The sequence below is a fragment of the Eretmochelys imbricata genome, chromosome 1 (assembly GCF_965152235.1).
Source record: "Eretmochelys imbricata isolate rEreImb1 chromosome 1, rEreImb1.hap1, whole genome shotgun sequence".
Taxonomy (NCBI): domain Eukaryota; kingdom Metazoa; phylum Chordata; order Testudines; family Cheloniidae; genus Eretmochelys; species Eretmochelys imbricata.
In genome coordinates this window covers 179,517,718-179,532,640 of record NC_135572.1, presented here as the reverse complement: position 1 = coordinate 179,532,640, position 14,923 = coordinate 179,517,718, and the positions used below count along the sequence as shown (strand labels likewise).

The 14,923-nt window shown below is 40.8% G+C and overlaps 1 protein-coding gene across 1 annotated transcript in view; it reads right to left on the bottom strand.

Moving 5' to 3' along the window:
• ROBO2 (roundabout guidance receptor 2) overlaps window positions 1–14,923 on the bottom strand; it is a 554,839-nt gene that overhangs the window by 110,266 nt on the left and 429,650 nt on the right. The window contains exons 8-9 of the mRNA XM_077815319.1: window positions 8,939–9,110; window positions 2,203–2,408 (exon numbers count right to left, since the gene is read on the bottom strand). Of these exons, the coding sequence (XP_077671445.1) occupies window positions 2,203–2,408; window positions 8,939–9,110 (378 nt within the window). The remainder of the gene's footprint in view (window positions 1–2,202; window positions 2,409–8,938; window positions 9,111–14,923) is intronic.

Sequence of the window (14,923 nt, the reverse complement as noted above, 5' to 3'; positions counted from 1 at the left end):
GAAGCCCATCATCAATGCTCTGAAAGTTTGTTTGAAATCACCAAGCTCCCACCTCTAATTGCTGCTTTCTAACACTACTGGTGGATCTTGACTATTCAACCGCACTGTTTAATCCAGCTCTACAGTAAAAATGCATTAACCTTCATGGCCCAAACCCGCCTTTAGCCCAGAGAGGGAGGATAAATTGTTTACTCAAGGAAAGCTAGCATAAATTTTTTAATAAATTCCATTTTGTTCCAAGGAAGTTAACAATTCATTTATGATCACTGATGAAATGTTGGCAGAAAACTAAACTGCTGCTCATTTCTTGTTCTTTATAGTTCTGCAGATTCTCTTTTTTTTTTCCTGATAAAACTAAGTACAAGCATTAGTGCTGATGAAATTAAATATTTCCTGAAATTATTTTTAAACAATTAATATATAATATAACTATTTTTACCTTTCTGCACCATATGTAATATATATTTGGATATTTTTATGAGTATCTCTATACTTTATATATTATACATAAATACATCCATCTACACAACGTTTGCCATTCGCAAGATAATATTTACCGACAAGGTACAGCACTGCGGCAGCTGAGATACTGCAGATTTTGTTTGTACTCTAAAGAAGACATGCTAGTGTTATGTCAGATATCAATGTGATAAATTGTTGGTAAATTTTGTCTTTTGAGTGGCAACCACTCTGTGAGAGTATAAATATATTAAAGAATCAGTCCTCTATCCCTGATCTGCACCGCAGCATAAAGCAGCCAGAAAGCTACTTTAAATGAGCAACTGAGGATAACCCCATGCCACCTGGCTCCTGTCGCTTCCCACAGAGGTAATTCCCCGAGTGAGGAAGGGACGGGTTGGAGCACACAGTACCTGCTGGGACCAGCAGATTTTGAACACAGTCCTGCTTTACTTAAGCAAGGAGTGCCAATGACTTCAGTGTGACAATCAGCATGTGTAAGGGTCACAAGCATGACTACAGGCTACAGGAATGGACTCAATTATATAAGAAAATGTCCTATAAATTTAATTCTAAATCCCTTTGAAAAAAAACATACTTCAAATATATGGTGTTTTTATTTTATTTTAGCTAAAAAGTCATTTAAAATGCTTGACCACAGGCGATCAAGGGACCAGAATTTCATTTCAGATCAAATTTCACATTGACAACTTTTCATTTTGTCTCTTCTCCCTATCTGAATTCCACCCTCCTGAAATTCAGGGCATCTGATTTTCAGATACCTCAAAACAACACTGGCCAGACAGTGTTCCATGCCCTATGCCAAAGAGGGATGCAATACTGCCCTAACCAAGCAGCTGGGGAAACACCAGCACACATAGGACAGAACCAGCATAGCCAACTGCAGGGTACCTCCCTCTCACAGGCCCTGGTGCAATGGATTTGGTAAGGGAGGGAGTGGCCAAAGCCTGGCTGCAGTCTCCTGGGAGACAATTATCAGCTGGAACAAATGAGGCTGCTCCGACTTGCAACTTTGAATGAATTGGCATCCAGCCTCAGGATCAAATGAGATGGAGATGGTGACCAGTCCCCCTTCCATCTCCTGCATGGAGTGAAGCTTGACCAGCCCCTACTGCTAGGTACTATGTTCTAATGCATTTTGTCTGAATCCTAATGTATTACCTGAACCCTCTACAGCAGTGGTTCCCAAACTTGTTCCACCGCTTGTGCAGGGAAAGCCCCTGCTGGGCTGGGCAGGTTTGTTTACCTGCCGCATCTGCAGGTTTGGCCGATCGTGGCTCCCAGTGGCTGTGGTTCGCTGCTCCAGGCCAATGGGAGCTGCTGGAAGCGGTGCAGGCTGAGGGACGTACTGGCCGCTGCACCGCTTCCAGCTGCTCTCACTGGCCTGGAGCAGCGAACTGTGGCCACCGGGAGCCACGATCAGCCGAATCTGCAGCTGTGGCAGACAAACAAACCGGCCCGGCCCGCCAGGGGCTTTCCCTGCACAAGCAGTGGAACAAGTTTGGGAACCACAAGGCTACAGCAATATTAAATCATATCCCCCTTTTTTATTTCTCTGGCAGAGAATTTTGCTCAGTGAAGCTTGCAGGTGAAAGACGTTATTCTAAATGGAGGGGCATATGTCAACTTTGAAGATAAGGATGCCTAACTGTTTGATGGGGGCTCCTCACCAGCTCAGTAACGATCCAGTCGGAACAAAGATTCATTTATATTAGTACTCACCCGTAGACTTTTAATCTGCAAAGTCCCCTGCTCCTGTATTGATGTTCTAGGATCTCTGCCCAGGAACGTGAATCCTTCCTTTAACCAGCTAATAACAGGAAGTGGGTCGCCAGTGGCCTTACACTTCAGCAAAGCTGTCCCATCTACTGCCAACGTCTGATTGGCTGGACCTTGGAGAATGATGGGTGGAGGTCTATCTGTCAAAACTAAATGACAACACAACAATTACTGAACCTCTCTACCTTTTAACAGTTAATATCTGTCATGTTTAACAGTTAGTATCTGGCATAACAGAATACAGATTTTAAGAAAATTGTATATGATATCCAGGGAGGTTGAAAACTCTAATTTCTGCAATGCCCATTATGCATTCATGCACCCACAACTGAGATGTTTTCTTGGCATATTTAAAAGGGTTGTGCTTAGTTACAGTGAAATGGTACCTAGATGTGAGTTTGCTATAAACAAACACAGAAAGGTTATCACACTTATTTGAGTAAGGGTATGTCTACACTGAAATAAAACACCCCCAGCTGACGCAGATGTAAATTGCAGCATAGACATTCAGGCTCGAGCCTGAGTTCTGGGACACAGCGAGGGAGAAGGGTTCCAGAGCCCAAACATCTACACTGCTATTTTATAGCCCTGCAGCCTGAGTCCTGCAAGCACGAGTCACTGGCCAGCCGTGGGTGTTTTTTTATTGCACTGTAGGCATTACTTAAGGTTAGCTAAAAGTTAAGACCCTGGTTCAGGAAAGCACATGCATAGGTGCTGGAACTAGAGCTGCTGGGGGTGTGGCAGCCATAGGTGTCGACTGCATGGGTGCTCCGGGGCTGGAACACCCATGGAAAGAACTAGTGGGTGCTCAGCACTCACTGGCAACCTCCCCCTATCAGTTCCTCTCCCTCCCTCCCAGTGCCTCCCACCTGCTGCAATCATCTGTTTGGCTGCGGGCAGGAGGCACTGGGGGGTTGGGCGCAGAGTGAGGGTGGGGGCGCTCGAGAGAGGGGGTGGAGTGAGGGCGGGCAGAGGTGGGGCAGGGCAGAGCAGAGGTGAGGCGGGGTGAGGGCAGGGCCTGGGGTGGAGCAGGGGGTCGAGCACACCCTGGCAACTCAGAAAGATGGCGCCTATGGTGGCAGCACCTTTTGGCTTAAAGTGGTTTCCATAGTAATACAGGGTTTACATTTTGATTCAATGGCTCTCAGCACCCCCACTATACAAATTGTTCCAGCAGCCTTGAGCACATGCTTAAGTTTAAACAGGTGTTTCAATCTCATGGGTGTCAAAGTTAAGCATATGGTTAAACACTTCCCTGAAAACAGATGGTCTCCTGAATCAGGGCCTTAGAAAGGCTGATGAAAGCTAAGACAGTTGTCAACCAACCATAACTGTTAGTTAAACATGTGCATTTGATCATGTTTCCCATTCATGTTCAATGTGCAAATGTTCATCATTAGGAAATAACATTGAACACCACAAAATCTTTCCCTAACTGATCTACCTGATTGTATCATGCTTTTCAGTGAGGAACAGTTCAGATTTAATCAAGCTGTCTGTTTACCTACCAAATCAAGTCATCACCTTTTGAAACCATGAACTCTGTTATTATTCTCCTAATATTTTACATTTGCATGCTTGAAATAAGTCATAAAATGTTCTTAACAAGTGAGTGCCTAGCTGCATCTGAGCCTTATTCTGCTACCAGTGGGATATCGTGAAGATGAGGTAAATGATCATGTTAACTTTTCTTACAAGAAAATTTTTTCATAAATAATTCTGATGTTCAACCTATTCCCTGTGGCATCTGTGAAGGATAAAAACATAGCTTTGTTGTTTCTGTAAGACTTGTTTATGGAGAGAGAGAGTAAGATAAACAAGGGGCTGGATTCTTCATTAATGTCAATGGAGTTATACCATCATAACACCCATCTAACAGAATTGAGAAACAGTTCTCAGATGTTTAGCTTCCATACTGTTATAACTTTAAAACTCTGAGCAGTATGTTTGGCATCTGAATGAAAATATTCTGATAAACAGGATTAGCTCCTGAGCTAGTGTAGGTTTGCATAGCTTCACTGATGCCAATTGAGTTACTTCAGTTTACTCCAGCTGATGATCTGGCCCAATGTACTTAGCATACCATACATGCCTCTGAATGAAACCACAATAAATTGAAGTGTGTCTTAAAGAAATGTGGGCTTGCATTGTGTTGAACTGTTCAAGACATGAGGTCACAGCATTGTCAAGGCTCCAAAGTACTTTCGGTATACTGTTTAATATATAGGAAAGAGGAGGGCTGATGTAAGCATTTGTTTTTTTATTCAAAATGTTTGTTTTTGGAACTGTAACATCGCAACAACCCTAAAACCTTCTCTTAATCTGGGAAATAAGGCTGATGACTCTACTTGCTGTAATAATACCTTGGGTTGTGATTTCAACAAATTTATTGTAACTGAACATTTAAAATGTGCATCGAAAGCTAATTTAGAACATTTGTCACAGGAAATGAAAACTGCCTTGGAAATTCTGAAATACCATACACTGAATTCAGCTATAACACAGGAACCAGTAGGGCACAAGAAAGACACATGGGGATGTATTTTCACCTCAGAGCACATGTTTACATCTCATTTGGGTTAAGCACAGTTACACACAACTGTTGAAGAGAGAGTATGCCCTGTCATTTTAAGAAATAAAAACTCAATCTCAATTTTATGCTGTAATTATAGAAACATGTGTATGGCCCATCTAAGTACTATACCTACAGCAAAAATATATTCAGGTGACAACTAGGCCACATAAGTTTTCATTTGCATTTAATGCAGAGCCATGAGTTTTCAGTTTTCTAGGTGAGTAGGTATAGATTGAAAGAATGAAAACATATAATTGCTTAGGTTGAGAACTATACATCTTTAGTTATTTGTAGCAACTCATTGCCTTGTTTTATGGGTAGCAATATAGGTATTTTAAAAGCCTATTGTTTTTTAGATATTGCTCTTTGGCATCTAATTAGTTTTTTTACTGCCCAAATGAGTAGCTCATAATCTTTTAAATGGGTTTGATCAATAAAGTAATTGAAAGTCTCCTGGCCAGAAGGAATCTTCATTTTCAAGGGTGTTATGGGTGAAAGACTACTACAGGTTTCCATGACACTAAGGCTAAAGGTTAAATGAACACTTAGGATTTCCAGTGATCTATGAACAACTGTATTGTCTTCACTTCTATGACTTGTAAATCTTCTGTAAAATGTTTTGAAATTATCCTGTTTTTGTCAGTTATTTAAATATATAAACAAGATTCCTATGATATAGGTTTTTCAGTGAATCAGGAACTGACACTTGAGCAGAGCTTTGGAAAGATGTTTGTATATGTATGAGGGTCTATCTATCTCAAAGATGGATAAATACTGTAAAAAGTCAACGAATGGTTGCTCTAATTTTTAGGTGAATTTGTTTTGTCCAAGCACAAACCCTTTTGTGTTCATTTTCTACAAACATGTGCGATTGAGCTATACTGGAATGCATATTTACAGAAAGTGAACTTCAAAGTCATATGTGCCCGCATTCATGGAAACGGAATTTAAAATTAGTATCTACAAACATTCACATATGCATGTAATCTAGTGATGGAAACAATATCATATGCCTTATCTGACCAGTCACAACTAAGCAATACAACTTGAATTTCAAGTAGAGAGAGCTGGATACTCACAGAGAACTATTTGTGACTAATCCATAGAGTTAAAAAACATGCACAGTAGCCAAAAAGATCAATCAATAAATATGAATAATGAATTGATTAGAGGAAATTGAGATTTACTTCTGAATATTCTGTGCACAAAAAAGAGACTAAATTTATGGAATAAATGACTAATTGTGAATTATTCTGTCTATATCACACAGAGACACAGGTAAATGGAAGCTCTTTGTTTATTTGCATGACCTGCTGTTATAAGACTGTGAGCTGCATGCTTACCTTTGCTTTTGAAAGATTGCAGAGACTGTCTCATTTTTTTAAAAATGATGTTACTTTTCCAGATGTGAGTTAGACACTGGATTTATGTGACGATCTTTCAAGACAGTACAAGATTTGAATTTCAAATATATTGAAGGCTCTTAGCACAGTCCATAATCAGCAAAATTATCACTCAACTCAGCACATTTCATCACAGCAAGTAATCTTTTCTCATAGGAACACTTGAGTTAAAAATATTTCCAGTGAAGACGTCTAAGTGCAAAAATGTAACAATTGAAACACTGCTATATATGGTATAATTAAGCACTTGTTTTTCTGCACATGACATATGTTTTCATTCTGTATTGGAATTTCAATTGAATCCAAATTACTCTGGGATCAAACAAAAATGTGTTCAAAATGAAAATGATGCCTTGCCACTATTATTAAATCATTAACCAAACAGAAAAATTCTGGGCTATGAAGTAAAACTGAAATCACCAGCCAAAAACTGGAAAGCTAATGCTTTAATATATGGCTAATATTTGAAATGTTTATATTTTAATATATTTTTAAACCCCGAAATTAAATTTCTCTACTGATAAAAAACATTAACTTCTATAACCTATACTCAGCATGAGCTGAGAAAGAATATTTAGATATTTATGCTTAATTCCCTAATAAAAGGCAATGTCAAAAATTATCTATGATACAGTGGTACCTTTATTTATTCAATCACAATTGCAAAATACTCTTTTTGTACATTCCTCATGACCTTCATCCACCCCTCAATACCATAATGAATTCATATTTCTATAAAATAATCTTGTAGTATATTACAGTGAGTGTCCTGACTTTCAGGTTCTGGGAGATATTTGAAGAATGCAGGTTTTTCATTCCTTTAGTCACACAGGCACCACTGAATGCTTTCTTAAGGAATGTAGAATGCTAAGTACCTTTGAATGTAATTAGTTCAACCTGAGTTTGCTTTTTGCCATGGACACCTTAATGAGCTTTTTCTGTTGACTGGCTGCATAAGCTGATGCAGATGCAGAAGAGGTCAGTTATGATTTCTTTTTTCATACAGAGAAATAAATAAAGATTAAGAAGGACCAAAGGCCTTGTCAGTCTAAAGGAAGAATTTCTCATCACTGATATCCTTGAACCTGACTTGCTCCTTTCGGCCCCTGTTGCAGTAAATCTCTGCAACAACAGCAGGTGCAACCATTAACAGCTCAATGTCCTATCAGCCAGTGTTTGTATGTTCTATTTATTCCAATCACAGCCATGGCATTGAATCAGACAGCGCCGTGGACAGATATTAAAAAATACTGCCTTTCCATTAATTTTAAATGACCTTTTAATCTACATGTAAATTTGAATTGTATAAAAATGCATCATTTTGTCATAGAGAGTAAGAGAAAGGGAAGACTTAAGGAGGTCACAGAGCAAAGGTTAGGCTTTAATCTCCTAGAAACTACTTTAAGGAAATGCAGTGCATGCTTGTAAAGATGTAAGGATAAGGAAGAAATTATCTTTCCCTGTCATAAAAATACAGACAGCTTTTGGAAAACAACAGGGAAAAAAAGGCATCAAATTCATGCTCAAATCTCTATAGCGTGTTTCTGAACCTCTCTACCTGTCACTTGCGATGAATATGCTTTTGTGAAAAGCCAGATTATTCAGAATTAGACATCTTTTCAAACTTTCATGATGTAGGCAGGTCTCTGAGGGAGCTGTAATAGTGGATCTGTGCATGTAACAACAGTTTTAAGGGCAAAAATTCGTCGAAGTCTGTCAGGAGATATTTAATGAGTCAGTTACGATAGGGAATAATAAGGCCTGGGAATGAGATGACCTGCTAGGCAAATAGGAATTTCAGCTCCATTTTCTTTAGTAATATAAAGGCACTATTCTGCCCTAGATCCATGAACAGAACTCATACTGATGTTAACAGGATTCATGGGTGCAAATGAAAGGAGATATACATAGTAAAGAATGCATTTAAGGTATTTTCCTAAAAGAAAATGTTGAAATGACTAGTGACAAATCACACTGTGTTGTAGTATTTGTCAATCTATCTGATTCCCATCATTGCCATATCTGAGCGCATCAGAAACATTAATTATCCTTAAAACACTCCTGTGAGGGTAAGGAAGTATTACGGGCCCCGCTTTACAAATGGGGATTTGAGACACAGAGAGACTAAGGGCCAGGGTCCTCAGTTGATGTGCACAGACACAGCTCCATAGATTTAAATGGAGTTATTCCAGTTTTCATGAGATGACGACACGTCCCAAAGTGACTTCCCTAAGGTAACACAAGAAGTCTGCTGTGAAGCTGGGAATTGAACTGAGTTTTCCTGAGTTGCTATTCAGTGCTTTACCACAAAACCATCCATTGCGCATTCTGGATTAGAATACGGGTATCTTAGATTTCAGTTCCACTATATTGAACAGTGTCCTTTAAAACAAATTATATTCTGAGCTGGTGTAGCCCTCCCTTTTCACTGATTGTTTTAAAGAGGTACAAAATTTCATATAATATGCAAACTTGTATTCCATGTTTTTGTGTTCATGTAGAAGACTCTGCACCGAGGTCCTTTTTGCATTATTCATAATTAGTAGAAGCCTATATGTTTGCCGATATGAATTACATGATCTGACATGTCTATATTTACAAATTATATTTTAATTCTTCAGTGCTTTAAACAACACTGAACACAGTGGTTAAAACAAACAAACAAACAAAAAAAACCCCAACAGAAATCCTGATTTCTCACCATCAGTAACTTCCAGTTGAGCCTTTGCTAAAATGCTCCCAGCAACTGTCAGCGCCTGACAGATGTAGTAGCCTGCATCAGATCGTTGAATGTTGGTAATAGTGAGGTCGCCTGTTGGTGATACGGAATACCTACTGTTGGGTTGGAGAGGCTGGTTTGGAAAGAGTAGATTCTGTAGAGACAATTCAAGCCACATCAGTGCAAAATACAAGAACATTGCTTTTCCCTCAGTCGAGGGCACAGTAATTTTCTTTACAAGGATTATGTATAAACACAAATAAAAAAACACAACTATTTATATAGTATCATAGGTGTGCATAGAGCTCTACAGACACATAATAAGCCAATGTTCCCTGCATGGAGAAGCTTGCAGTTTAAATTAGACACAGCACCACTGAGAAATGATGACAGACAATTGTGTTGCCGGTAGCGGTTGAGGTGTGGAGGAAGATTTCAGCAAATACATGCGGGTGATTTGTTTGTTTCATATGTATCTCATTAGTTCTGAATTTGTTTCACATGTACCTTGATAACTCTGAACTTTATTTTAACAACATACATAGCTGGGTGTTACATCAGGAGGAGCTAACACTAGAGTGCACATTAGAAAGCTACCTAAAAGGAATGAATTATGAGTAGTGATCTGAAAGAGCAGAGTGAGATTGTTTGGCAATGAGTACTGTTCCTGGCAAAGGGGGAAGCATGAACAAGGCATTGAAGCAGAAGCGGCAGGAGGATACAAATGGATCATAAAGAAAGAGGGGTTGGCAGAGCATGGGAGGTGAAAGGAGGAGTAGAAGGAAATTAAAACTGAGACGTAGACAAGAGGCAGACAGTGTGGAACCTTGAAGGTGAGGACGAGTATAAATTTGATGTGAAAATTGGCAAGGAGATGATAGTTTTGAGGAGGGGGTGGCACATTTAGATTGGGGGTGGGTTATTTTAGCTGATACCCTTTTAATGGACTGGAGGGGGAGAGATGAGAACTGGGGAAAATAGAATGGAGGAGATTCAGTAATCAGTGCAAAAAGATAATCAAGGCAGGAGCAAGGGCTTTAGCAGCTGGGGCAAATTTTAGAGGGAAAAGTGATAACATTTGACAGTGGCTTTGATGCGAGGAAAGAAGGGTTGAGAAGAGTGAGAGACAGCACTCGGGGAAAGGCAAGTTAGTGGCAGGGAGGATGGAAAAGGGGAGTAAGGGAGAGGGTTTAGGAGTTATGATGAGATGTTGGTACTTAAAGGAGGAAAACTGCCTGAATTAACTAATTCCATAAGAGTTATGGAACCATGATTTATGGATTTATGAACCAGTTTAAATAAAACAAGCACTGAACCAATCCCTATAAAAATATTACAATTGTTAACACCAGTGACATACCCAAACACTGCAAAGACACTACCGTAAGCTACTGATCATTACTCTAGGACAGTGGGTTTCATACTTATATGATTGTATGCCCCTTCTTTGTGTCTATAGTTGTTCATGTTCTCCCCCTGCCCCTCACAAGTATATATACTGCAGCCAGGCTCTGAAGGGAGGGCAGAAACCAGCGGCTGCTGGCTGGGCACTCAGCTGTATAGGTAGTGCTGTGCTGGCAGCAGCTCAGAAGTGAGGGTGGCAATACGATTTTTCAATATCACTTCTCACAGAAGACTTAGCACCCCATTGCCTCCCTTACTTCTGTGTTGGTGCTGCCACCCCGGCGCTGATAGCTGGAGTCCCGCTGCTACCAGATGAGGGATGTGCAGGGGGAAGGAGAGCCCGAGCCAGCCAATGCTCGTGGTCCAGCTGTCACCCCTGGGGCGGTGGGGCTCCGGCTGTCCCCCGAATCCTATCTCCCCACCTCCTGGATGTGCATGACCCTTTTGCACAAGCCCCAGCCACCTGGGACTGATAGCCAGAGCTCGTACCTCCCCTTGACACATTCCATGCTTCCTTTGGTTGGCCTGCTCCATAGTTTGAGAAGTCCTATTTTAGGGTAAGATAGTTTTGTTTGGCTTTCTAATAATGGGAGTTTGAAAAAGTTCAGTTAAGATTTCAAAGTTTGCCTACTGGTACAAAGCAGAATGTCTAAATATGCAGGATGGGATTTTTAAAATCATTGAGTGTTGACTAAAACTGTTCCAAATGGAGCCAATGGGAGTTTTACCATTGACTTCCATAGGAGCAAAGTTAGGCTAATGCTGAGTAGTTTTGGAAAAAATTGCACCTCCTACCTGACATGGCTTTGCTGGCAGTGTAGATGCAACTGTGTCAACAGAAAAGTGCTTCTGTCGGCTTAGCTAATGTCATTCAGGGAGATGGTGTAACAATGCCAGGAGAACACTTTCTGCCGCTTTATGCTGGATCTACATTAGGGGCTCTAGTGGAAAAGCTATACTGGTCAAGGATCTGTAGTGTAGGCAAGCGCTGAATGAAGAATGAGCATAAAAGCCCACTTGTGTGAGAAAAGTGAGAATGTTGATGTGGTACAGTTTTGCAGCCACTCATCACCCACCTGCGGATTTGTAGATGGGAACACAAGGTAAAGGCAGTGCAGGATCAGGCCCCTAATCCCTACTAAGTACAAATTGGGGTTTATAATCATGTTCACTGTTGCATTCAAAACATTAATTTCTGATTATGTGGCCATCCTTCTTTGATTCTTCAGCATGGGCCAGATCCTGAGGGGCCTCAGGCCCCAGTGAATTCTACACTTCAGTGGGAATTGATGAGGCTCAGCACCCTTCAGGGTCAGACCCCATGGATTATAAATGGCCGTAAATTGACCAGAGAGTAAATTTAAAATAATTTAAAATAAAGTAAGTGGATTCAATTAAACTATTTGCTCATTCAGGCCTAATGGTGACATGCTGTGCCACAATCACCCCTGGCATAACTCCACTGACTTCAATGGCTTTATGTCCATTGATTGTAATGGAGTTACACCAGGGATTAATTTTGCCCAAAGCGTTTAGGAACTAGTGACTAGTAAGAGTAAATTCACTGCCTTAAGCTGCTGCATTTCATTGGAGTGCTGCTGCCAAGCGTTGAGGGGAAAGGCTACCAAGTACAAAGGACCAGCTGCTGATGCACAAGTTGGCACAAGGATAGTTCCAGAAGGAACTGTTCCCCGCCCTTCCAGCTGGCTGTGCTTAGTGAAACAGGATGGAGGAACAGGTCCAGGATAAAGAATTCCCTGGAATGGGGTAGCTTGACGAGCTCTACACAATATTACAATAAACACTAACAGCAGCATTGCAAGGAATATAGTTTCTTGAAGAAGGGTATGTCTACACTGCAATTAAAACCCTGTGCCTGGCCCGTCTGTACCCAGCTGACTCAGGCCCAGGTTAAGAGATCCTTTAATTGCAGCGTACACATCCTGGCTTGGGCTGGAGCCCAGGCTCTAGGAACCTGCAAGGTGGAAGAGTCCCAGATCTTGGGCTGCAGGCCAAACCTGAATGACTACACCACAATTAAACAGTTCCTTAGCCTGAGCCATGGGAGTCTGAGTCAGCTGGCATGGGCCAGATGCAGGATTTTAAATGCAGTGTAGACATTCCCTCGGAGGCAAAGAAAGCACTGCAAGGCCAAATGACAAGGAGTAAACACTCAGAGATACTGTGGTCCCATGCTCAGCATGTTAACCTTAGGTGTGGCCAAAGTATTGTACTCTTCATTTCGATGATAAAATACAGTAAGTGGAGACTCTGCTATTTAATGGAACAATGTCTTACTTAAGCCTGGAAAGTTTATATTAGGATGGTAATATTAATCTGGTTAACCTGTGTGGTTTCATTGTTGCTCAATTAAGAACAACATGTGGGTATAATGAATCACATTGAGCTATGTTTCAAGGTTTGATTATAAATATGAAGATATCAATTTTTATGTTGCCTTTATTTGCCAAAAAAGAACATTCTAACCCTGTGGGATCTGGTTCTCAATATTGTAATTAATTTTCCAGGTTTGTAATTAAACAGCTTCAACATGGTACAATCAGTAGGTAATAACATTCAATTAAAGACAGAAGACACATTTTCACCTTAAAATGTTTTTACCCTTGAAGTGATACCAATGGAAGAGGATAAAATAGAGTATTAACACTTTTCAATTACACTAAATGACTTTAATCCTGCAAATGATGCCCTACTTTAATTAGAAGCTCTCTCTTTATTACAACATGATGGATGTCCACTTTATTAGATTCAAGCGTGACACTATAAGCCCACTTTACATAAACATTACCATGTTATTAAAACCCTCTACAAGAAGGGTTTTTGAAATGTTTGCTAGCACATCAGCACTTCCTTGTTTAATTTCAAAATGCTATTATATTTTCCTCCTGGAACAATTTGCTTCTTAGTGTGGCCCACAATACTGCACTTTGCAAGAATCAGAACCACATATTTGATGGTTGGATTGGAACCTCCTTACACGTTGCATAATCAGATGAATAAAATGGAGTGAAGAATCAACATAAACAACTTAACAATTGCACAAGCATGTACTCCTGTAGCTGCACAACCCAGAGAACACAGGATATTGACTCTGGTCTTGATCCTGTAATTGGACCGCTGTACTCCGTGCAGCACTCCATTAATTTCCTTGTGGCTCCGTGTGGGTGCACCTTTGCACAGATCCGAGGCTCCACTCATGTAGATCTTCCGATTGCACGACTGGGGCCTCAAAGAATATGTGCAGTAATAAAGATGTCTATTCTTTGGTCAGAGAACTCTTGCCAAAGGCTACTGGGAATTCACTGAGACTGGTGGGAGGGATTTGGGTAGGCAGCAGGACAGTGTAGATAGGGGAGGCACTGCTTGGGTGTGAAGAGAACTGCGCAGGGTACATACCCTAGGGTTCTGGCCTGTCTTTACTTGCCTAAGCCATGCCTTGCCATCTACACTGCTATTTATGCCCATGCTAGGTGGGAGTGCAGTGTATGTACTGTACATGCTGCCATAAGTGTAGACATAACCTGAGTGCTTGGGGGTGGTGGTGGTGATGAAGTTCTGCCTGCTTAGGGCTACTGAAAGAGGATTTATTTATTTTCCCAAGAATTCAAGGTGGGGGCTAAAGTCAATTTTAATATTCTCCAAGACGACTCTCGACATACTGAATCTGACCCTTCTAACTGCCATTAATCACCTGTCAGAAGGGTTACATATGAAAATATATCCAGTTGGCTCCGGGAGAAAAATTATATTAACATCCGGGCTACAGTCTCTATTTAGATCTAGGCCATTTGTACAGTTCAGGTCCCACAAAGGACAAGCAACTATCCACAAATGGGCAGCAGAGAATTCCACCAGTCCAATGTATCTCACATGGACGTAACAATAATCAGCTCCCTGATGCTCTCATCTCCTGCCCTTAGCAGCGCGCACGTGCAGGAGAGAATCTGGGCCATGGTTTGCAACGTCAAAACTTTATCCACCATAAGGAAAACCATCCAGACAGTGAGACAGCCTGTCTTCTGAAATATCTAGTCTTGGCAAAGCAACAACACTGAAAAATTACACAAAGATTTATCTGTGACAGCATCACATTCAAATCTAAAGCTAAGGAACTCAGTATTGGCCCAAGGTGTGTCAGAAACTCAGTCATTAAAATGACACTAAATACCCAGGGGAAATTTTTCCAAAATGAGCCTCAGAAATTGTGCATGCCAGTTTTATGGAGGCAAACAGCTGCATGCTCAAAACCTGCATTTGCATGCACTGTGGCACATGTCAGTGCAAATCAGGCAGTCAGATCTATAACTACCTGATTATGACAACACAGGTGCCCTGTTGTAATTACTGCCCCTGATTGGATAAGAATTGTGTACATCCTCTTATTTTTGTTACCCTGTCTCCTTCACTCCATACCATATTTATCCTATCCACCTGTTGTCTTGTGTTTCAGACTGAAAACTTTTTAGGGATACAGACTGGGATTTTCTGTATGTCTGTACAACACTTAGCACAATGGGACCCACCCTGGTTGGCCTCTAGGCG